The sequence below is a fragment of the Etheostoma cragini genome, chromosome 3 (genome assembly GCF_013103735.1).
Source record: "Etheostoma cragini isolate CJK2018 chromosome 3, CSU_Ecrag_1.0, whole genome shotgun sequence".
Taxonomy (NCBI): Eukaryota; Metazoa; Chordata; class Actinopteri; order Perciformes; family Percidae; genus Etheostoma; species Etheostoma cragini.
The window spans coordinates 8,625,543-8,650,312 of record NC_048409.1 but is presented as its reverse complement, the minus strand read 5'-3'; the positions used below and the strand labels follow the sequence as shown (position 1 = coordinate 8,650,312).

General features: G+C 40.0%; 1 protein-coding gene and 2 long non-coding RNA genes across 4 annotated transcripts in view; 2 read left to right on the top strand and 1 right to left on the bottom strand.

Moving 5' to 3' along the window:
- Positions 1-8,671: 8,671 nt before the first annotated feature.
- LOC117941687 overlaps positions 8,672-24,770 on the bottom strand; it is a 19,753-nt gene continuing 3,654 nt past the window's right edge. The window contains exons 2-3 of the long non-coding RNA XR_004655955.1: positions 22,439-22,443; positions 8,672-8,774 (exon numbers count right to left, since the gene is read on the bottom strand). This is a non-coding gene — a long non-coding RNA (uncharacterized LOC117941687). The remainder of the gene's footprint in view (positions 8,775-22,438; positions 22,444-24,770) is intronic.
- LOC117941671 (kinase suppressor of Ras 1-like) overlaps positions 12,460-24,770 on the top strand; it is a 66,334-nt gene continuing 54,023 nt past the window's right edge. For both annotated transcript variants that reach the window (XM_034866675.1, XM_034866674.1), the window contains exon 1: positions 12,460-12,746. In XM_034866675.1, the coding sequence (XP_034722566.1) occupies positions 12,555-12,746 (192 nt within the window). In that variant the 5' untranslated portion in view covers positions 12,460-12,554. The remainder of the gene's footprint in view (positions 12,747-24,770) is intronic.
- The window catches only part of LOC117941683, a 14,585-nt gene continuing 4,935 nt past the window's right edge, over positions 15,121-24,770 (top strand). Inside the window, exon 1 of the long non-coding RNA XR_004655951.1 lies at positions 15,121-15,177. This is a non-coding gene — a long non-coding RNA (uncharacterized LOC117941683). The remainder of the gene's footprint in view (positions 15,178-24,770) is intronic.

The following is a 24,770-nucleotide window of genomic DNA, read 5'->3' as shown; positions in this document are numbered from 1 at the left end:
TGTGTGTGTGTGTGTGTGTGTGTGTGTGTGTGTGTGTGTGTGTGTGTGTGTGTGTGTGTGTGTGTGTGTGTGGTAAAGAAGGGAAAGTGAGCTTTTAGTGTTGTCCTGTTGTCTTTCTGTAGGAAGATGGGCGCAGAACAGCTGTCAATCATTCTTGGCAATAAGTTCTCTAACAGTCAGTGCTAATGCCAAAGGTTTTCCTTTTCATATCATTTCTAATTATCTGCTGAGATGTGGAGCGTGTCTCATGAATGGGCTGCGGTGCTTAGTTCTCTATACAGAACCTTAATGGGTTTGCGTTACATGTTTGTATACTTGTTACCATTAGGATTGGCAATACAGTCCTGCCTCGGTGAAATGCGGTTGAATACATCAAATATATATGAATGTATGATGTTCCTTGTATTTTTTTCTTGTATTTTTGTGTGTGTGTTTGTTTCAATAAAGACTTTTTGACAAAATAGGGCTTATTAATTCTTGATATGGAGAACATTGAAACTAGGTTTTCAGGTGCTCTTTGTCCTTCCAACTAATTTTACAGGCAGTTAGCACAAACCAAAGGCTTACTGACATGTAAAAGAGACGGTTTTTCAAAGGGTCGTGGTGTGCTGAGCTTAAAGGGGGCATGTGAAAAACTAACTTGCAACATGTGTTCTAGCAATCGTGACAGCGTTTCTCATCATAACTCACGGATGAACTGAACGGTTCTGGAACTCTGCCCGGCACATTTAGGACAGGTTGGTTCTGACAAGCTCATGATAAGCACAAATGTTAACAGTAAAACAATGTGTGTCTTATGCAAGTACAAATGATGAAAATGTAACACAACCCCCCAAAATGGTAAAACTGTAAAATAGAGATGGTCCGACACCATTTCTTTCTTTCTGAGGACCAACCCGGTACCAGTTTGTCAGATATTTTATGTTTTAACAACTTTATACTACAACCCCTGTATGGATGTGATGTGACTACTACCTTTGTTATTAGCCTGGCTCGGGTTAAACTCTTTTTCTAACAGGAACAAACGCAAAACCATAACTGCCACAGAACTTTATTTTATTATCCAGTTTGACAGTCAGTGATATCCTTTGGGCTATGTTCCGTGGTATCAGATCAGTGAATAAACTTCAATACTGGAGCATTGGAACTCCTCTACTATAGAATAGATCTATTGCCATACTAAATAGAGTATACAAAGGTGAGTAAGACATTTTTAACAGTAATAAATATTATATAATGAAAAGCTGAGCTTTCCCTCTCTGCTACTCGGACAGACTGCTCCAACAGCAATGAGTATAAAATCCCACAGTGTTTGTCTTGCTCCTTGGAACAACTAAAACACCGGCAGAGGACCTGAGGAAGCAGGGTGGTAGACATAGAAGTAAAAGTACCAACACAACAATAGTTATTTGAAATCCTTCTTCAGTAAAAGTAACCGTAACAAGTATTATCAGTAAAATGTATTTCAAGTAAATTTAAAGTATCAGCAGTAAAAGTAGTTGTAACGTAAAGTACAACACTATTAGTTAGTTTTAAATGTGATGCAACAGTGTGTAAAGTGTTCAACTGAGGCAGAGCTGGGTTATTGACTTTAGAACCAGTTGGAACCAGAATGCTTTTTTTCCCCCCATTGGTGTCCAACCCTCTCTACATCTGAGTGGTTGTCAGGTGATTATGGTGTAGGAAAGTCAAGAGAACAAACAGATTTGTTTCCATTTTCAGACTTTTCTCTAACTTTTTTTCCCCCATAAAATAATAGACATTTATACATCGCTGGGCCTCAAACATATATTTACACTACCGGTCAGAAGTTTGGGGTCACTAACAAATGTCCATACCACCCCATTAAAGACAGAATACCTGCTGATCTGAGTGGGGGGGCTGATCTTGAAGGCAATATCTACATTGCCCATTATCAGCAGCCATTCATCCAACGTTCCAAAGGCACATTCTGTTTACTAATCTGACATTATTTAAAAAAACTAACGGAGAAGACAGTGGAGAACTCTCCCCTGGTTAAAAAAACAATGCTATGATGGAGTGCAATGGGAATTTCTATATGACCTCAAACTTTTGACCAGTAGTGTGTAACAAATTATAAAGTGTACATCCCCCCCCACACACACACTTCATCATTACCACCCACCCAGACTAAAATGAAGTGAAGATGACACAGTAAATGCAATATTCCACACCATTCAACAAACAGAAACAACATAGACAACAAACCATATAAACACCATGAACCCATCACACACGTCTCTTCCCAGCACAAAGCTCTCCAGAAAGTTCAGGTGTTTTCCCCATTTTCTAGTATAGCATAGTTTTATAAACCATGGGACAATATATTTAGCACTGCAAAAGCCTACTATGTATTTTTATTTAAAATGCAAATGTGATTTTGTCCAGAGTGCCCACATCTGATGTCATGAGTGTTATATTCTTTCAGCTCACAGAATGTAACCGTAACCTGGCTCTTCGGGATGGACGCAGTACTCACAGGTTATTATATATAATTATATAATTATATAATTATAATAATTAAGAATAACAGTTTAAACATATTGATTAATATATATTTTTATATTTTTATCATTAAAAGAAAAAAAGTTATTTGGGGAAAATCTCAGAAATGCTCCTTTTCCTCTCAGTGTCTGTTTGGCTGAGCCCCAGCAGGGGACAAGACTAATTAAAGACGCCGCCGTGCTGTGGGCCGGGGTTTAACCCTTGTGTTGTCTTCCCAGCGACCTGCAAATCTTTTCATTTCTGAGCAAATCTTTTCATTTCTGAGCAAATCTTTTCATTTCTGAGTAAAAATGTAATGAAAAACCTTTTATCAACATTGTGGTCGTCTTTTTCGACCCGTTTGTGTCTTTCCCCAAAGTTTTTGTCACTTTTTCAATGTTTGTCGACTTTTTCTGAGCATTTTAAGATTTTTGTGGGTTAGTGGGTTTTTTTTCCCAACATTTGTCACTTTTTTATTTTTTTACATTTTTGTCACTTTGTTCTGCATTTTTGTCACTTTTTTTGTTTTACATGTGTTGACATTTTAGGCACTTTTATTAACATGTCTTTTTTTACATTTGTCACACACAAGTTCTTTTATCAATTATATTTTTCTCCAAATACTATAAAATTGACAAAAAAACACTAAATTCAATGAAAGTAGTGTAATTAATTAATTGATTTTAATTTTATTTATTAAGTTATTAATTTAACTTGTGAGGAGCGTTGTTGGGAACCATCCCCGTTACTTTTTTGGACAATTTGTGTGAAAGAAACCCAAGTTTCAGATCTAGAAACTTTGTGGACAGGCGTCAGATTAGACCCAAAGACACCAGGAGGGTGAAGACTAAGGACCACCAGCATCTAACTGGACCTAAGAGTCATTTTGCTGGAATCTTTCCGTCCTATTTAATGTAATTAACAGTGAGGCTGTTGATAGCAGTGCACCTCCCCCGCTGAATGTTTGTTTGTTCACTCTTTCAACATGCGGAAGAACAGGACGAGACGTGTGTTCATGTTCCTACGTTAGATAAGATAGAGATTTGATTGGCTGTATGGAACTAAGGTCTCCATCTATGTAGAGCAGGGATCTTCTAAAGGGGTCTGGGACCCTTAGAGCCGTGTTTCTCAAACTTATTTCAGTATTGTACCCCCTTTGGATTGGTTTTTAAGCCAAGTAGCCCCTGACCAGCACAAAACAGCATCCAAAGATACAGTTCATCCTAAAGATTTACTTTGACACATGTTTAACATTAAAACATGATTTATAAAATCATGCCAACAGTTATTAGGCTATTTGAACAGCTCATGCTGTGAAACAAAGGTGTGTACGGTATATATAAAGGCCTATATGTTATTATAGGCCCAGTTTAATATGCAACTTCATTTTCTAAAATATAAGCAGTAGGGGTCCCTGCTTTGTCTCTTTGTCAGTTGAGTGGTCCTTGGCTTAAAAGACGTTCTGATGTAGATGGAGAACTAGTGGTTGTCTTCTACAACCCAAGGGAAAACACTGTAATGGTATTCTGATCCATTCATGCAAAAATAAATGAAACCAAAACGTGAAATATAAGTTCTCCTTTTTGGTTTTTTTCTTCACAAAGGAGAACATGGGATGTGAGTTTGTGCTGTACAGAATAAAATGTAGTGGAGAGTGTGATTAGATATGTATTTGTATTGATTTAATTTTACATTTACAACTGCTGAGTGCATATTCAGGCTACAGTAAGCCTACGCTATCATATACTAAAGAAAAGAAATATAAAACCTGCATAACATGTTACATGAACAAAAGAAGTTGCCATTATGAAATCATTCTATTTCATTGTAATAGGTCTTTGTGATCTCTGCATCATCATCATGTGGCTTCATCATGATCTCAGAGCCAGTGAAAGAGAGATTTCAACAAACAACCAGAGGAAGTGAGTAATCGCTGTGTTATGGGCTCTCAAGGACAGGAGGGTGGAGCAGGCAGAAAGAAAAACAAGCTGCAGGCTTCAATTCTTCATTTACTGTTATTTCCAGGTATTTTGTCCAGTCTTCTCCCACTAGGACTTTTTTCATGACATATTATATTCCCAGAAGCAGAACGGTCCTTGCACAACAAGTGGCGAAGCGTTAATATCCCCCACAGATCAGAGGAGCTGCTGGGGGCTGTGTGTCAGGAATGTGTTACGTGTCAGACTGCATACAGAATCCTGTTCAAGCTCAGAAACTAAATCAACAAGTTCCTCCTCACATCAAGACAAGCTCACAGTCACAAAGCGCACAACTGTCTGCTGAAAACTGTTCAGTGCACACCCCAATATGTGACAATACAGACATAGCTGAAATGCTTACAACTTGATGTTAGATAACTGTTGCATAACTTTTTCTCTTACATAGGCAATAAAGTGTGTGTCTGTGTGTGTGTGTGTGTGTGTGTGTGTGTCTGGGTGGCGCCATGTAGGCGGAGCTCTCCTCACATAAACAACAGCATCAAACATGCCCTGGTGGAAGGATCCAGAACAAACATGTTGGTAGCTGTTCATCAGGAATACACTGATAACCATATCTAATATAGATTTGGATTCAGTTTCCGTCATGTTAAAGTACAAATGTAAACACAGTGCGAGTAGAACTCAGAGTTTATTGCCACAGTGGTAATACATACGTGGAATGTACAGTACCTTGGGGATTGCTGCATACAAACAGCACACAAACAAACACAAAAACTAATAACAAAAAAAGCTGTTAGTATAAGAAAAGGAGGCTGAATGGGTTGAGTGCAGATTGCAAAAGAATGTTACATAATGTGCTAGTTTCAGGGTCTGTGGAGCAGCTGCTTGTATCATTCCACTCCACACCCCTGGCAATCCTTCATGCTGACACCCTGCGGCTGAACACCCTAACCACAGCATGTACACACAGGCAGCTGCTCAGATGCATACAGGGAGAGGGCGTTGGCCCTGCAGAGGCTGCAGGGATTCTGTCAGTGTTCATACAGTAGCTGAAAGAATATTGTGAGCTCTGTTGGAGAGATAACATGACACTCAAGACTGCTCCGTCATAAATAAGGTGGCGATTTGAGCCGGTTTTTAAGTTCTTCTCTAGGAATATCAAAACATTGTGAAGCTAAACCCAGAATCTAGAAGCCTAGATCCTTCAGAAAAACTTTCAGAGCCATTTTCAGAAAATAGTGCTTGCATTGGTCAAAATCTCATAAATCTAATTGTCCTATATTATTTGTATTGCCAACTCACCTTTGCTGTAATGGCCCTATGGCTCGCATTAAAGGAACTTCATTAGAATTGTTAGTGTCTTATTCAGTGTTTCCCCTAGCACAGAATGATTTTAAAATGCACAGTTAGCACAGTAGAAGTATGGTTAAAAAATAATTAGGTTAAAAGCATTCCAGGTGGACACCCGGGTACCAAAGCTGGTAGAGTGTGCACCCCTGTGTAGAGGTTTAGTCCTTGACGCAGAGGACCCGGGTTTGATTCCGACCTGCATGTCATCACCCTCTCTCTCCCCTTTCATTCGGTCCTTGTGATTAAAGGCAGAAACGCCCGAAGAATAATCTTAGAAACTGGTTCCAGGCTCGCCTGAAGCTCTGATCCTAGAATCGCCCCTGGGTGGAAGACAGAGCTACGCAGCTACGTAGGGGGATTCTTCTCCCACTGGGCACAGAACCGATTGACCATCATACTGCACAATGTGTCAGTCTCCACCAGGCTCAGTAGCTCAGTGATCTCCATGTCAGGTCAGGGATATGAGCCCATGCTGAGCTACAGAGGGGTTTAAAGCTCTGCCTGTGCCCCCTGGAGGCTGCACGGTTCATCTGTGTTGAGTCCTTGCTGAAGTAGGAGGGTAGAGGGGTCATGTGGGGTTAGCCTGCAGCAGTCACAGTAGAGGGCGCTGTTTTCCATTCAGCTGGCATGTAGGGGATGGAACCATCACGTCCACACACCTCCAGGACTTTGTCCAAACGGCAATGTAGAGCAAAGCAAAGAGAATAATAACACCCTGTACCCTGCACAGGAATGGGGATCGTAGGGCAGAAACCGTGTATGTCCATATTTCTTCATTTTCATTTCTTTTAAATCAGTGCTATTGGTTACCCTTTACAACAGACTCTGGGTTTAACAAATATTTGAAAAGTGACGAGGAAAATGTAATCTGAGGCAAAAATAGATTTTTTTATTTCCTGAAAAACAAGAGTTTTGGACAGTATTTGTCCCAGACAGCAATTATATACTTTATGAATATAAGATTTTACTAAAGGACATAGAAACAAGCAATAGTTTACTGTATTGTATCATTTAGACAAATAATTTTTTTTGTTAAGAATATCCAGAGTAGTGGCACAGGGTGCAATAAGACATGGTACCAAAAAAAACAAAACATTCTGACAGACTCACAGATCAACTGTTGTCCGACTAATGTCCAAATTATCTTGAATCAAGTCAGTGTTTCTGAGTGTTATGCATTGTTTTTGTATGACATTATTAAACATATATGTTGTGGGTTCATAGTGGTGGTTATGTTTATAATTACTTATGTTTATTCACATAAGAGATTTTGTTTAATTATCATAGCATTGTGATTTAAAGTGTTGTTAAAGGAAGAGTTACCTGCACACCTACCTGATGAGAAGGGCCTGACTGCCTGTTCAAGCCCACTCCTCGAAGGCAGCCGTGGTTCTGCATATAGAAAACCTGGGAGCAAATAATACATCCGTCATATTTAGTATGCTGTTTGTAATATGATATCACTTTAGGAGAACTGGCACAATGCCAAGGGCAAGAGGTGGGGTGTGGCTAACATGGGTTCAAAAATAAATTGTCACCCCAAAAGGTTCACCCAGCTGTAGTCTTCCCATTACACTTCCAAGATTGCTCCGGTGCCTCAAAAAATTCAGCCAGATCATGTCAGTTTAAGTTGCACGCCTAAAATAACCTTTTGATTTTACACACGTAGAAAATAAAATTTACATAGCCATGTGCCATCAGTGTTTGATATACTAAGCAACAATATTGTAACTGAAAAACCCTTAAAAGCTACATTTTCAAATATTAAGAACTACTAAATTAATGAGTTACTATAGTGTGAGTAATTACTGAGAAGAATCTCACGTACCCCCTGCAGAACTCCGAAGTACCCCTAGGGGTACGCGTAGGCCCACCCCCATTTGAAAAACACTTCTACAACTAATGACTAATAATATTTCTCTGCTGCATTAAACTGTCAGAGTAAATGAAACTACAATGACAATGCAGATTTAAATCACAAAAAGTCAAAGTAGTTAAGATGTTATTTTCTCTTTTTCCTGTCTACAAGTCACAAGAGCTCATTGTGATCCTATCAAAGGAGCTCTCTCAGTTTTTGGACAGGAGACAAGCTCTAATTTTGCACCCCGTCTCAAGGCAGTTCAAGAAATAGTCAGTTTATTTAATTCATTGATTTGTGCAGGACACGTCTCTGTTTTTTTGTGGTGGTGACCACAAATTTTATTCTAATATATTTCAATGGGAAGCATTTTTGTGATCACAGCACAACTTTATGTGTCCTGGGACCTGTTCTTTCCATGTTTGTCTACTGAAGTTAAAATAGACTTGATTACTTGGAGTTGGGAGACTCATGACTAGACATAGAACACTCTCTATGCTTTTTGCACAACTTCACTTGGCAAAGTGCAAAATTAGGGTGAATGTTCATGGACATCGGAAAAACGTTTTTTCCCAGTGAAAATGTCATCATTCACGTAACTTCCTGTGGGAATCAGAGGTGAGAAACCGGGGCTAGATTTTGCTAACAGAGTTTCCCAGTTGGTGACAACTGACGTTTGATATAGGCAACTTTGGTTCACTGAAAGATATTTCAATGAAAATAAACTGTTTACTGTGGACACCTCTGCCATGAAACATACACAGACATAACATGTTTGAAATTATTAATAAATAGGCCTATGTATAAGAAACAACACCTTATCCGTGTCCTTTCCCGTTCATTGTCCTGCAATTAACATAAACACCTGTCGATGTGCTGTGTGTATGCTCACATAAGAAAACAGCAGCCAATCTTTGTTATTGTGGCGTCCATGTTTTCACACACTTGATACTCTAGGCTACGCCCATCAGTTGGCGGCAGTCATGCAACAAGTTGTTATGCCAAAGAGCAACATAACAGAAGAAGAACGTGCATCATGTGAACGCTGGCAGTCTGAAAAACAACGTAATCACGGGGGCGGTCCCTGATATTCCCAGCTGGCATGAATGCACCATAATACTCTGTGATGACAATGTGACGTTTCACTGAACCACTGTGGTGACATGTCTGTGTTCTTCTCCCCCCTCCACAGAGAAACAGGAAGCAGGTTCAACTAACAGCAGATGGTTGAGATCTAGGATCCTGTACAGCTCATGGAGGGCTTGATCTAAGGACAGGCCTGGATTTGGCTTTTCAGCAAAACTCTGAACACATTCTTATTCTCAAAACACATTCTGCATTCCAATGCACATGTCATCTATACTGGTAAACAAAAGTGGCAAAAATCAAATACAAATAGAGAATGTCATTGATTGAACACAACCAGTTAAAAACAATTTCAATTGTTTCAAATGATGTGACACAACCAATATAGGCCAGTTCAGAGAGCAGGTTGTTTAAGGTGGAAGGGAGAAAGTCTGAGAATGGATAGGAGAAACAATATGAGTCAATAGATTTTGACTGGTTGCAGGTTCAAATCAACAAAGATCGCGAAATACAATTTCACAAAGGACAAGTTTGTGAGATGCAAAAATAGCTGTACAAGGAGGAGGGGAAAAAATGAGCAAAGCAGAGTAGTAATTTCTGATCAATGAAGAACTGCTATGATAGAACACGTTTTGGTTCATCAAAAGACAATGACCGAAAAATATGTAATTTGTTTTGAGATTAAAAATGTACTTCTCCCTGAGAACGATATGTTTGTTACTCTATGTGTTTTCTGTTTTTTGGTGTATGATTTGAGAGCAGTTTAGAAAATGTATTTAGAAAATGGAGCAAGTTTCACAAACTGTTTTTTAGCAAGTAAGAAAAACTGTACCTGTGTTTATAGAAGACACATGTTGTGCAGACACGTTTATTTTTGTGTTCTTGTCTCTCCACTCTGTCTGTCTGTGTTTATTGTGCTCTGGCTGTGTGTCTGTTTTCCTGTTCTATAATAAGAGAATTAGTATGTGGATTGTTATTGTCCCAGCAATGTTGTTCATGTCCACCAAAATATATTTGTCTATGCTTTTGGCTTGTTTGTTATCTGGTCTGACAGTTCAGCTGTGTGTGTGTATTTGTGTTAATCTTAACCAACTGTTCTTGCCATTCATCTTTTAACATTAGTTCAATCCACTTTTTAATTGTATAGGGCCAAATATTTATATATTATTTATGGCTAACTAAAAAGTACTATTTTTAAATGAAATGATGAATTCAGTTGTTGTGTTGCTCTTTTTTTTATTGTAAAACGTTTTAAAATACTACAGAAGTGCATTGCATTCACAAAAAAAGAAAAAAAAGACACGTTATCTTGTAGTCTGAATCAACCAAAGTACATTTCCAGGATAATTGCCTCACCTTCCGCTCTTTGAGTCTCTGTTCTCAAAATCCCAACAAACAACTTAGAGTCTGCAAGCTACACGCTGAACATGACAAGATTTGAAGAAAATGAGAATGCTGCAATAACCAAATTTGGTTTCCACCAAAACAAGTTCCTTCCCGAGACTCTTTTAGCAGAGCCACAGTCACGGCGTCCGGAGTTTAGCGCCGCCCAAAACAAATGTGATTGGTTCAAAGTGGCTGTATGTAACTTTTAATTGGTGTTGATTCTAGCGGTAGTGTCTTTACCACACCTGCTTTGTAAAGGTCTTTTCTTTATGGTGCTGTATTACTGGTTATGGGAGGTCATATGGTTGTGGTGAATGAGTTGCATTCATTTACAATAAGAGAATAAGTTACAGATGCATTGTTGTATTTCAGGTGTCGCATACTTTGTATGTATCATTTCACTGTGTAACGAGCCAAAGCATTAAGAGTTTGTTGTAGCAATCATTGTAATAACTTAGGTTAATATAGCGCATTTCATCAAAACCTACGGATGCTTTACACAGGTACATGGGGACGAGGGAAAAGGACATAGTAGCTCGATACAAACACGCACTGAAACAAAACTAAAACCGTGTGCTAATTGGAAAGGGGACGTAATTTATTGTTGGCTACTGACTACAACCACATTGCGCATTGTAAAGTTTTTTAATGAATGAAATAGACATATACCTGAGGGCCAGTTCGGGTGGGTTTTGAATAATTTACAATCCCGTAATTGTCTCCTTCTGTCACTTTCTCTTTTAAGTCTTTCTTCGTTTATATCATTCTTTTCTGTGATAACAGATAACTTTTAAAATAACATTAGGCCTATTTAAAGAACTCTCCTGCTACCTTTTACCTGGCTGGATACTTATTACATGCTTTTCTGGTGTCGTGCCAAAATCTGTGACCCATCAGAAACATAGACAGTATAAGAAATGGACAATGTGACGCCGTTGTTTCTAACGGAGACCAGTGAAGTCTATTAAAACTTTTCCGGTGATGACTGAGAGTTACTGTGCAGCCTCCAACTGAGCTTGACAATGTAGATGTGACTTGGGCAACCTGTCTGAAAGTTATCTCAAGAAATCTTAATCATTCCCAGTCTTGCAGAGACGGAGAGAATAGGTATATGTTAGGAGATGACATGGGCCCAGGCTAATTATTGCTAACTAAAATGCTAGTTAACATTAGTAATTAAACCTAAACAGCTAATGTAAGTTCAAACTGCCTGCAAGCTTCTCCTGTACTGTTTGGTGATTCCTCTACAATGCAACAGCAAGTTGTTGGGTTATGAAACAATTGTTAGCCTATTTTTACAAAAATGGCCGCTACGGAGCCATATCTTGCAATAGAGCCTTTAATACATCGTCGAGTTTCTTTAGAAATAAACAATGGACAAATAGAGTCTTTAAACACTTCAGATGTAAAGTTATTCGCTGTCAAAATGAATGGCAGTCAATGGAATGCTAAAGGCAGGTGAGTGCTAGGTAGCATAAAAATGGAGCCATAGGAGCTACGCTTTGTCGAGGCTGGCTTACCCACTTGATCAGAATGTGTGCTCTGTAGCGCTGCCTATCTGCCGTGAATCATTTTGGAACTTTTAGGAAAAAAATCGGAATGGGCAGAGGCACAGAAACTAAAACAAGCGTTCTTTTCACTGTTTGTCTGGATTGCTGTTACAGGTCATGTATGATCATCAGATGGAACATTACACAGTTTTAGAAACATTTAATAATCACAGTCACAGAAATGCAAACAACCCAGAGTGTTTTTTTTCTCCTATCCTGTGAGGTGTACCCAGTGCTGTGGAGATTACAATGCGAGACTAAAGAGGTGAAATTAATGTTTAGAAGATGCCTGCTTTATAATCCAAGTTGTCCGGTGCACATTTTCACCATATATTATAGTGGCTATAGGCTATGTTGTAACTGATGTCCTTAAAATAAGTTAATCTTCTATTTAAAAAAAAAATGTAAACCAAAATGTTGCATCAATATTGTACTAAATTGTTACCCCAATATGGAATAGACCCCACCCTCCCCTCCCCTCCCCTCATCATACATATTCCCCCTCCACTTACATTTTGTTAGAGAATTAAAGATACATTTTTTTTTCCTTTCTCATGTGGGCTATAGGCTACTAGCTCCATTACCTTTTTCGAGTTTCCATTTTATTGATTTTTTTTGTATCTCTCTAAGCACTTTAACTTTTTTCAGTGCTTCATAAATCTATTGACTTATGTTCTATCCTCAATGTTGTCTCTGTACATGTTTAAGTCTTTGGTTAAATTTGTAGGTTACAGCCGTCTTGTTGTGTTTCGGTGAACTCGGTGAAGGAGGCTGTGGGAGACCCAAACGCGGAAACGGTTATGAGACGATGCTGGCTTTAGAGGAAGCAGCACTCGTCTTCAGGTCGCTGAGTGACACGACCCGCGCCGATGTAGAGGAATGGACAGAGACACGGCCAGTGGAGACAGCATGGTCCACGGCAGGACAGTAACCGAGGGGGCTCAGGAAGCTCTGCAGCAGTGCCGACTCATCCAGAACCTGGTGGACATCTACCTCTCCAGTCTGCGGGCTCTCAGGACCAGTTGCGCCGCATCCAGCGACTTCACCCGACGGGAGATCCGCACTTTAGAGGTAGGCTACGGTACGGTGGAGGAAACATGCTGCTCGCGCTCCTGCTCTGGTTCTCGAGTCTCCAACGAGTTATGTTATGGTATTATAGTAGCTAACGGTACCGCGGACAGTTAAAAGTCTGCCAGCTTCTTGCATGTTACACCCCTTTAGCCTACAAGTAGGCTTGATTGGCAACGGGCGTTTCGCCATATTCTGACACCCATTTAATTCTGTCACCTGTCATAGATTTTCACTACACGTTTTTCTCATTACACAACAGGCTGCGCGCATTTAGGCTATTATTTGTATGTTTTAGTTTCCAAAAACGTTCTATTCGTTGTTATGGTGCTAACTTAACTTAACTTTAAACAGAGTCAAAAGACTGAATGTAGGCCTGTTCCAAAGGGAAGTTTTGAGGTGTCTGAATTAGCTAATGTTATTAGCTACTGAAAAAGCACAGGTGTGACTAATCCAATGAATGATGGCTGAATTCCATTTCGCTGCTTCAGTTTCAAGGTGCTTGTATAATGCACGCTGCAGGCTCACTCACTGTCACATTGGCCTTGTTCAATTAATAGGCCAACACATGTTTTTCCTACAATGACAGGATGTTAGCAGTGGTGTAGGCTAGTCTACTTTGATACGCAGGAATACGCAGTATATTTTTGACATATTTTAAATTGTCATCTGTGTTTTTTTCTTTAAATTGGCAACATAAAGGTATTTTAACCGTGAATTGCTGCATAAAAGTGTATCAAAATTCAGCAAATGAAGTCTTTGACACTGAAAATGTCCCTGGGGAAGAGCACCTAGACCCCCCCCCCCCCCCCCCCCCCCCCCCCCCCCCCCCCCCCCCCCCCCCCCCCCCCCAAGCATATACATAGGCTATCCAGTGGCCTACAGTATACCCACTACAATACAATAGACTACACTACAGGATGTTAGGTCTTGTGTGTCGCTTTACACTATTAAAATCTCCCCAAAAATATACTGTGGTTGCTACCAGCACGACCTTTGAACAAACTTCCACCCTGGTTTATTTATTTTGTGCCATTTTTGGTTTTTATTGATAGGACATCTTAGACATGAAAGGGAAGAGGGAGGGGGTAATGACATGCATCAAAGCAGGGAGGAATAAGCCCTTTGTAGATAGGGCGCACGCTCTGCCAGGGGAGCTACCCAGGCTCCCCCAAAGTTCCAAACTTAAATACATTTGCAAACCAATTGCTCTAAACACAGGACCCCGATGACACCCTATCTTGCACCTGGCGCAGCGCAAAGCCCGACGCAAGTGTCTTTGCTAGTTTAAGGCCGACCCAGTTGTCAACTTCCCATCCGGCGCCCGCGCCGTTTAAACGGCAAATGCACCAGCGGCCATCTCCGCGCTCATGGGCGTGCTGGTCTTACAGGAAGGTGTGTTCAGGGGTCCGTTTCAGAAAGCAGGTTTAGTGACACAGCACTCTTTCATTACCTCATTTATTCATTCATTCTGTATCAGACGCATTTTGGCGCAGTTTGTGATCTGCATGGTTTATTAATGTGTTAGGCAGACTATTAAACTTTTCTCAAAACATGGCATATCTTTTTTCGACAATCCAGTTGATGAAGAAGCTGTATTACTTGTATTACGGCAGTTGTTGAGATAAATAGAAAAGGATAATGAAGTTGCTTGTGTTTTAAATTAAGTCTGCTACTAAGGGCAAAATATAAAAACCGCCGCTGAAAATTTACTCCTGGAGACAGTCAAAACTGTTGTAACGTAGGCTACTTTGTTTGCAACACTGGAACAGCAATCCACAGAGGTTGCCCACAGACAGGCTCCTACCTTAACAGGTAAGCAGATTCACTGTTGCCACCCAAACTTCCTGTTTTTCTCTATGAGGTTGTCTGCACACACGTAATCATAATTCTCAGATGGAGATCAAATAATCAGGGATTCCACGCCAGAACAGGTGCTTTATAGGAAATAGCATAGGGCGTGGCCGGGCAAGCCGGTACCTGACCTCAGGGGGGGTCATCTCCGTACATATGGTATATGTAACGATGGACAGATTGTCTTGATACAATACAGAACAGAAACAGAGTGAAAGAGATATTTATCTTCATGGTAAATTTCCTGAGAAACATTATATCTTCTGCTTACTTTTAAGGCACAGAGTACAACAGTTAATTTGTGCAAATGATTAGTAGCCTAATCTTTGAATGGTATGATTATGAGGGTTTCAATTCAGAGCAGTGGTCAGTTAATGTATATATTTAGGCTACTGACGCATCAGTGGGTCTGTGATTGTCTGCTACACTTTCTCTTGCGGTTTCATTAAAGCGGCCGCTTTTCCTTTTTTACAAATAATGTTAAACGTTATCATACTTCCACTCTTTTTGACGTATGCATTGCGTACAATGTGTATTCTCCATTTTAGCATCAGTAATTCTGTGATCGACCTTGCGGTCTGTTAATGAAACTTCTAAATGCGCATCTATCTGAATTACTTCAGCCTGGCTCGACCTAGTCACTCCTCCTCTGATTTGGCCGTCGGGAAACGCACCAAGCCAGGCTGCACAGATTAGATTAGGTCAAGCCTCGCTTTATCGGTTATCCTGGATTTATAAATTCTTCCTTTGTGAAACGGCCCTCAGGTTAAAATATGTATAAAAATGAATTTCTTGTCTGATTTTGTGCTTGATGCAAGTGAAGCATCAGAGCAGTGTGTGGTGACTGCTGCTCACTCACTCGGGCTGAGCCCTTGTTGTGTACGTGTCTGTGGTAAGAGGCTAAATTAAGCCGTGGCTCTCTCCTACGCATTCTGAGCAGGTCCTGTTTGTCGAGAAAATCAGATGAACTGAAAGACATTTGGAGACATGCATGCTGCTGTGCTGGGGCTCACTTTACAGATGGAAGAGCGAGGGCGTTGTGATGTACTAACTGTGGTTCATGGTTCTGACAGTTCCTTTTTTTCTTTTCCTGTCCTTTCATTTACCTCTTAATCGGCCTGTCCCCAGTCCCTCTTTATGAATTCATTACTAAAACCCACAGAATGTTAATGTCAAATGTTGCAGATTGGATTTTGGAAGAGGGACAGTGGGCAGTGCCGGGACAGGGGACAGTTAAAAGTTTTAGAGTTCAGACAGGGGACAGACAAAAGTTCAAGATGTCACACATCGGTCATGTCATTCACCACTAATAACAATAGGTTCCTCCACACTTTCACAAAGTCACAACGGTGTGTCTTTAAGCTGCTCAGTCACACAGTCTGTCTCAGCACACTACAATAAAATGCAGCAGATCAATACAACACAAAACCAGCGGTGGAACCAAGAACATTAACTCAAGTGCTGTACTCAAGTACAGATTTGAGGTACTTTACTTTAGTCTTCTTTTCATGCCAATTTCTACGTCCTACGCTACATTTCAGAGATAAATAATGTACTTTTTACTCCACTACATTCCTCTGACAGCTTTAATTACTTTTCACATTATTTCTGCATCAGTTAGTTGATCGACAGAACAGTTTTGATCTTTAAGTTTCTAAAATGTAAGGATTTTACTGCATTTTTCCTGATGATACTTATATACTTTTACTTAAGTAACATTTTTAATGCAGGACTTTTACTTGTAATATTGAATTTTTACAGTGTGGTTTTAGAACTTTACTGAAGTAAAAAATCTGAATATTTCCTCCACCACTGCACAAAACCAACAAAAAACTAATATATAAATGTGAAATATGCATGGAGCAAATCTTGCTGCCACTGTGGGTTACCCTTTGTACAAACCACTGCCAACGCATTGGAATCACAAACCAATATTCATTTTTTGATTTCTCACATATTTACAACACAAACTCGCACGCGCTCTGACCATGCGCTTCTGCTTGCCAAGGTAACTCACGCACAGTCCTCTTGCCCAGAGGCATCACTTCCTGCTGCCTGTGGTGTTTTGCAGCCAGCTGAAGCTTCTTCTTCTTCTTCTTCTTCTTTTTACTCTTCTTTTTCTTCTTCTTCTTCTTCTGTGTAATTTAATGGCAGTTTATATCCATTGCATTTCACTACCGTTATCTACTGGTGTCACATTTCAGCAACAGTTGTCACAACTCAGCTATGCAGTTAAACAAACTAATCTGACACTTCCTGCCTTGTTCACCTCCTCCATATTCCAGTATGTTTCCCAATCTAGTTCCCTTCAGTCTACATTTAGTTAAAACATGTTGCACAACCTGTTGGATGTTTCCCCATGATGAAAAGCGTATTATTTAAGTATACCCAATTCTCAAACTGGTGATGACTGTCTCCTCTTTCCTATTTCCTCCTCCTCTCATTACCGACACAATTGTGGATGATATATAAATGTCTTCCCTTTTGTTGTTGTTTCCAGTGCTGGTGCAACTTTTTGTTTATTTCCTTCCACACAATGTACATACTTCCGCTGAATTTTCATTTTCCTTCAGTACTCCGTTTGGGTTTGCGGTATTTTTGCAAGTTTTCTCCAGCAACTTGCTGTTGCACAGTCGACAAATCACTGTATTGTCAGGAGAAGCTCGCTGACAGTTTAGGCTTAACATTAGCTGTTTAGTTTTAATTACTAATGTTAACTAGCATTTTAGTTAGCAATAATTAGCCTGTGCCTATGTTATCTCCTTACATATACCTACGCTCTCCTACGCAAATGATCGCGATTTCTCCTGGCACAGCTACCAGAAGACCTACAACTTTCAGACACATTGCTCACGTCACATCTAAGTCGTCAAGCTCAGTTGGAGGCTGCACAGTAACGCTCAGTCATCACCAGAAAAGTGCTTCTAATATCCTTCGCCGGTGTCCTTCCAGAGCAACAGCGTCTGTTGGTCCAGATCTTTAACTTTCCATGGGGTGTGGCCTTGACCAACTGCCATGCTGTGCTTATTTGAAAGCCATGATGTCTCTCTCTCTCTCTCATGGGTGGGCCAAATTCTCTGGGAAGGCAAAGCAGTGAAAGGGGAGGTAACCTTGCTCCTTGTGACGTCATAAGGAGCAGATTCCAGATGGGCCCATCTGAGCTTTCATTTTTTTCAAAGGCAGAGCCGGATACCCAAAGCTTTGCCTTCTGGCTCAGCTCTCTTTTCGTCACAACGGTGCGATAAACGGAATGTAATACCGCACCGGCTGCTCCGATTCCCCGACCAATCTCACGCTCCATGGTCCCCTCACTCGCGAACAAGACCCCAAGGTACTTAAAGGTACCCCAAGGTACTGACTATCGGCCGAACCCTCCTTTCCAGCACCTTGGAGTAGACTTTACCAGGGAGGCTGAGAAGTGTGTGATACCCCTGTAATTGGCACACACCCTCTGGTCCCCCTTTTTGAAGAGGGGAACCACCACCCCGGTCTGCCACTCCTTAGGCACCGTCCCAGACTTCCATGCAATGTTGAAGAGGCGTGTCAACCAAGACAGCCCCTCCACACCCAGAGCCTTCAGCATTTCTGGACGGATCTCATCATCATTTTAGGAAAATTACAATTGGGTAGTTAAAAAGAACATTGATTTAGGAAAACGGGTCAATTTGACCCAAGGACAACATGAGGGTTAAGCAGTTCCACAAACTTTATCATCCACACAGGCAACACAGACCATATTACAGGTTGAGCAAACTCAAGCCCATGCTCTTCTAACTCTCTTGCCACTGCATGCCCCACCCAACCACAACTTCATTTCTTAATTTCTCTCTTTTTGTCACAGCAGTTCTGTCATACACTTTTTGCTGGAAGAGCCCCTTCATGTCCCCTCAAATGTATACAGAAATTTGACCTCACTTGACGTTAACGGAGCTCTAATGGCATTTCTCTTGCCTCAACTTGCAAGGCACAAACTGGGGATGTTATAACTGTCCCCAGACAGGCCCTCAAAGCCCGAACCTGAATCCTATCCCGGCCCACAAGCACAGATTTAGCAGCTGACCCATACCCTAAACTTCCAGAGTCCAACCTGGACCTGATTAGAGCTACACTTATCCAACATATATATATATATATATATATATATATATATATATATATATATATATATATATATCCTTGCTTCAAAGTCAGCTCCCCATTTTACCCCGGCAAGACATCTCATGATAATTTTTTTAGCTGACTTATGTACTCTCCATGTTCATTTATTCAAAATATATTCTTAAAAAAAGGAAACTCTCTTATCTCTTAAGTTAACTTCTATACAATTTAACCTCATTATCTTCCTTAATTCTCTTTTTTGTAAAAAGCATAAAACTTTGTTCTCTCCACTGAGAACTTTTTAATACCCAATTGATACCCCATTGCTCCACCTGTCAAACTCCTTCTAATTTGTTGAGTACATGCCCCACATTTCTCCCTCTTTTCAACAGAGCCCCATCATCAACAAAAAGAGAACTTCCCATACCCTCTGCTATATTTACAAAATTATCATTTATCATAACAGAAAATATAGTAGGACTAACATTTCCATTCTGTGCAACTTCATCGTCAGCCCCTCCCCCCATAGCATGGCATATGCCTTCTCTACATCAAAAAACACTGTTGCCAAAGAAAAACACCCACGGAAACACATAAACAATTCAAACCAGCCCCTCTCAGCTGCCATGGCTCCAGCACTACTGCAGCTAAAGGGAGAGTGTAATTAGTCCAACAAGAATCAGTTGAGACCATAAACCTTTGGACATGACCATTTATCAAACCACGCTCACCTCCACCATACACTTACACATTTGAAGTACACGTGCATACACATACTTACAAATTTCATCTAACAGTTGATAGGGACAATAAACATGACATTTCTCAAGAACAATTTTTTTTAAGAATATTTTTTGGGCTTTTCCGCCATTTAATTTTTGACAGGACAATTAGGAAAGAAAGGTGGGGACAACATGCAGGAATTGTCCCAGATCAGAGTCAAACCTTGGACCTCTGCATGGAGGAACAAGCCTCTCAGTACCTGTGCGCCTGCTCTACAACTGAGCCAATCCAGCCACACAAGAGCATTTTTTAGAAGTGACACAGATTATACATTTAAAATAATACAGTTGTAGTGAGTATTTGTAGTTGTTGAACTCAAGTAAGTAGGCTGGCAAACAATTTATATTCACTTTAAACATGGGATAAAGCTAGTGATTATTTTCTCTAATACAGATGATACTGAACTATCAAGCCAGCCAGCTCATTGTCTGTGACCAGTGAAGTATGTTGGGTGGAATCAGCAAGTTAGCTAACTAACTATCCCACAAGCTATCTAACAGGCTACTAAACAAGCTAGGTAACGTTAGCATCATAATTGCTAACAAAGAAAATATGGAAAAATATTTTGTCATGACTAATTTATTAATGACACATCATCTGTATTAGAGAAAAGAATTACTTCATCCAATGTTTAAAGTGAACAAAATAGACTTGTCTACTTACTGGAGTTCCATTACTAACGTTACTAAAGTGATTCAAACTTTGTTCTCCCACCAACCCAGCGCCGTCCCTCTTAACAGGGCGGCTCCCGCCGAACTGACTTGTGTGTGTAACAGGCAGCGGACCAAACCACTGGGTGGTGTGGTAGAAATTCTAATACCAAGATGAGATCTGATATAAGGCTTCATTCAACCTTTTAACTCTTTTTAGTGTTTATTCTTTTCGTAAAGAAGGTTCAGTTCATCATGAGAGCCTTAGAGAATGAGCAAAGAGTCTTGGAGAATCATTTGCTTATTAACCCCCTGCAAGCCGACAGCAGTAGGGAGAAGGTAAAATGAAGAGCCCTTCGTAGGTATCTGACTATCAGTCCATCTGACCTCTTACCTCCAAATCTGTCAAAGGTCAGATCAAAATAGGAGTTAGAGAAAAGCCAGTCTTTGCACTTTAGATAAACAGAAAAACATAACGTTAGGCATAGGTAAAGCGTTCACACTAAATAATAAAAAATAAATAAAAAAGGCAATAGTATGATATGTTAACAGACAAATATGTGATTTTCCAGCTGACTGCTTCTGCTGCTGGTGGACAGGAGGTTGTTGAGAGTGGAGTTGTGGGCGTGAAAACCAAAACTAAAGCTTGGAGCAGTAAAGAAACCTTGTTTGGTGCAACTTGATCACAAGGATTTACTCTAACTGAACCCCAAAACTGAGCTCAAACCAAAAGGTTGTGGGGGCAACTTTGTGTTATATGACAAAATTATCTCTTTTTTAGTATTGCTACAAAACTATGGTGTCATTAAATGTAGGATAGAGTACATACATATATTGCTGTATTTCATTCATTGACTACTTTCCCTTTGACTTTGAATGAGTGTCTGCGTGCGGCACTTGGCACGCACTGACTCAGATGATTAACAGTAGACACAAATAGAAATTTATAATAAATAACGAACGCTCATTTTAATGTTTGTAGTAATTGCCATCATTATACAAGTGTTTCCTATACATATATATTCAATTCAAAAAATATATTTTCAATTGGATAAAGTGCAATTGCTGCATTCACACCTGCCCAAACAAATCGTAAGGGGGAAATATATTACATCTAGAGCGATTCAACCAAACTAAATGAGGCAGGTGTGAAAGCAACCTTAGTGTATATTTGTGGTGTTGTATTATTGGGTTTGAGTCATGACTAGTTGAGCAGAGTTGTTGCAGTTCCATGTCTCCCTGCTTGGCTTCACAGCACTGGGTGCTGACCCTGCTCTGTGCACCCGTCTTCTGTTAGATGAAGCGCTTTATTCAGGCAGACATGGGTCCATAACCATCATGTTTGGTAATATACAGCTGGTCCAGTGAAACTGAAAGTGTAGGGTGAAGATGTAGATGAAATGACAGATGAACGTAATATCTGTGAGGTTCCAAGTTCTGCAGAGATGAACTAAGCTGTGTGAGTGGGACAAACAGATGAAGTCGACACTACGGTGGAACCTTTTCAGCATGTGAGGCTGTCAACGTAGGAAGGCAGTCTATGCAAAGTGTTGATCATAGTCAGGAAAACCCCATGTGGTTTCCCAACTGCCTGCTCTTGTTTTCTCTCATCTTATTTTCCTCTCTCTCTCTCTCTCTCTCTCTCTCTCTCTCTCTCTCTCTCTCTCTCTCTCTCTCTTTGTTATAGCTCTAGGCCTACACAAAGTCATGTAGATGATCAGCCTAGACAACTGTTGATGTATTTCAAACAAGTCAATTATGGAGTCCTTGATTAATTGTGAATATAACACCCGTTTGTAGTTGTTAACATTTGAAGGAGAGGGATGTTGCTTGCTTCTCGACATTTTTTATGTTTTTCATTGAATACCTTGTTTCTAGAGACACACTATGGTTACAGGTTGTATGGTAGGGATGAAAATGTTTTAAGTTGTTTATTGTCACATGCACAACAATTACAGTAAGGCAAACAGTGCGTTGGCAATTAAACTCTTTGATCTCAGGCTCTTAAGTCTAGTTAGAACATAAGGCAAAAGAGTGCAGCAGCTACAGCTACTCTCGTTCTCTCTCTCTCTCTGTCTCTCTCTCTGGGTCAATTTATTTTTCAGTTCAATTAGCTTTATGGGCATGTTTTAGTATTTCTGCATTTTGCTGGAAAAAAGTTGGTGAATCGGTACCAAGCTTGAAAATAATTATTTTTAGCCAGCCCCAGAACTCTAGAAACCTGTTGTTTAATCTATTGAAGTTCAGCATTTAGACTTTTCATGTGTAGTATGCTTTCGAGATGTTTATCGTATCCTGCGGCTAAAAGACAACTGCTAACACTGTAAATGAAGCTCGTTGAGACACAATGTCAAGGAGACCTGGACAATAAGTCAATTAGATCTTTTACAGCTGTTCAGAAAAACCACACAGCTGCTGTGAGAGAGCACGGCAAGCATCAGTCTGTTTAGAAGGGCCCTTCTTTCAGGCCGAGCCCTCATGTGACCACAGGGTTTCCACGGTGTCTGTCACTATAGCAGTGACAGGCTGATGCTGCGGTGAGAAAACAATCTGTGTGTTCCCCCAGACGAGGAGTATTTATAGAATACACTGTCAGCTGGACAACAGATCACAGTAAGCGGAGCTGAGGGTGACGTAAAGGCACAGGAGCACACCTTTTAAAGTTCTGAAATGTACGTTTGTGTGTTGTGTGTGTGTGTGTGTGTGTGTATATGTGTATATATATGTGTATATATGTGTGTGTATATATATATATATATATATATATTAAAAAGAAGAATAAAAAAATCATGTTTTGGAAATTTATCTCAATGCCTTAATGAAAAAAATGAGGTAAAATTCAACCTTTTCTCTGCGTATGAATAATTTATTGTAAATAAATAAATGTTCTTCCTTAAAATACAGGGGCATAAGTATAAATGTAAATGTGCTGTATTTATATAGCGCTTTTCCAGTCTTAACAACAGGTATACATACCTCTATGTTAAATTCCCATAGAGGCAGGCAAATTTTATTATTAAATGTGGGGGGGGGGGGGCTTTTTTAATTCCAAAGGCCAAGGGAACTTTATCAGGATGCATAGTATCCTGATCCATGAAATAACTAGCATTTAATAATAAAAATCTGCCTGCCTCTATGGGAATTTAACATACAACATTGTATACTTATGCCCCCTGTATTTTAAGGAAGAACATTCATTTATTTACAATACATTAATCAAGAAAAGAAAAAATGGTGTCCTTATAGGTTGGATTTTACCTCATTTTTTAATTCAGACATAAAGATAAATTTCTAAAAACATGATTTTTTTTCTTCTCTTTTAGTCAACTTAAGCATGGGCATGTAAACTTATGAGCACCACTGTGTATATATATATGTAAATATTAGAGCTGGGCAGCGATAAAAAATTGTAATCGCGATTAATCGCATAATTTCCCTGATTAATCGCAATTAATCGCAAAATGAATTCAAAAGTTGTGTATGTAGTGCAATTTTATTTTAAATGTTCTGCCATATAAACAAAAGTGCCGTACCATTTGTTCTGCAGAAACTTACCAGCATTTTGTTTATAAAGTAGCAGTTAAATAAAATATTTAGTGTACATCTTAACTTAAACAATGTATTTATCATGTCCAGAGGTGAATTCCATCTGGTTTAAACGTGTTGCATAAGCAACTTCTTCTTATGTACACGCTTTAATGTTGTTGCTCTAACTCTGCAGCACTCTGCTGGACTGGGTTGAGAGCCCCACAACTTTTCTGCACTTTGCTAGGACACTGTCCAACGCACTGTTAAACAGAGACACTGAGGGACACTGTCCAACGCGCTGTAAAGCAGAGACACTGTGACAGAACGCTGAAGACCGTGCGCAAAGCAGGGGACATGATCAAAAGGCAGAAGGCTCGCAGCAGCGATCAGATTCTGTACCTATTCGTACTATCCGTGCTAAGTGCGGTGACTTTATTTGACACATTCCACTGCTGTGCAACTTCAATAAAGAGCACGGGAATGCAGTGCCCACTTTTCATCAGTATATTGCACTGTAACTCAGAGATAATTATGGTTACCCAGTGAGTCCAGCAGTCCCCAGTGAGTCCGGTAGTCCCTAGTAAGAGAAACAGTTGGCGCATTTTGTATCTTGGTCGCTTTTGCATTCCTCTCCTTTCATACAACTAGGAGTCTGATGGTGCGTGTGGAGGGAATCTCATACCTGCCGTCATTGTTGCGATTCTCCTCGATGTCCTCCACAACCCTAATGGGGCTGCAGTCTATAGCTATCCACGTCGTTATGGCATTTTGGTAGCGTCTCTTGCCTTTGTTTATTTGTACTTACCCCCACGCTGCATCTAACGTAGTCTGCCGAAGCCTCGCGCCACTGTGTGTTTCGTTGAATGATTTGCTGGTATTGACTGTCAAGGTGATATTTCAGACTGGAAGTACTCCGGTGATAAGAAAATTCAACTTTACAGTATTTACAAAGCCTGTGAGCAACAAACTTTTACAATAACAAAGAAATAATAACAACTGCGTTAACGCGCAATAAAAAAATTGTCAACGTTAATTAATTAATTTGTTAACGTGATAATAACGCGTTAACTTGCCCAGCCCTAGAATATATATATATATATATATATATATATAT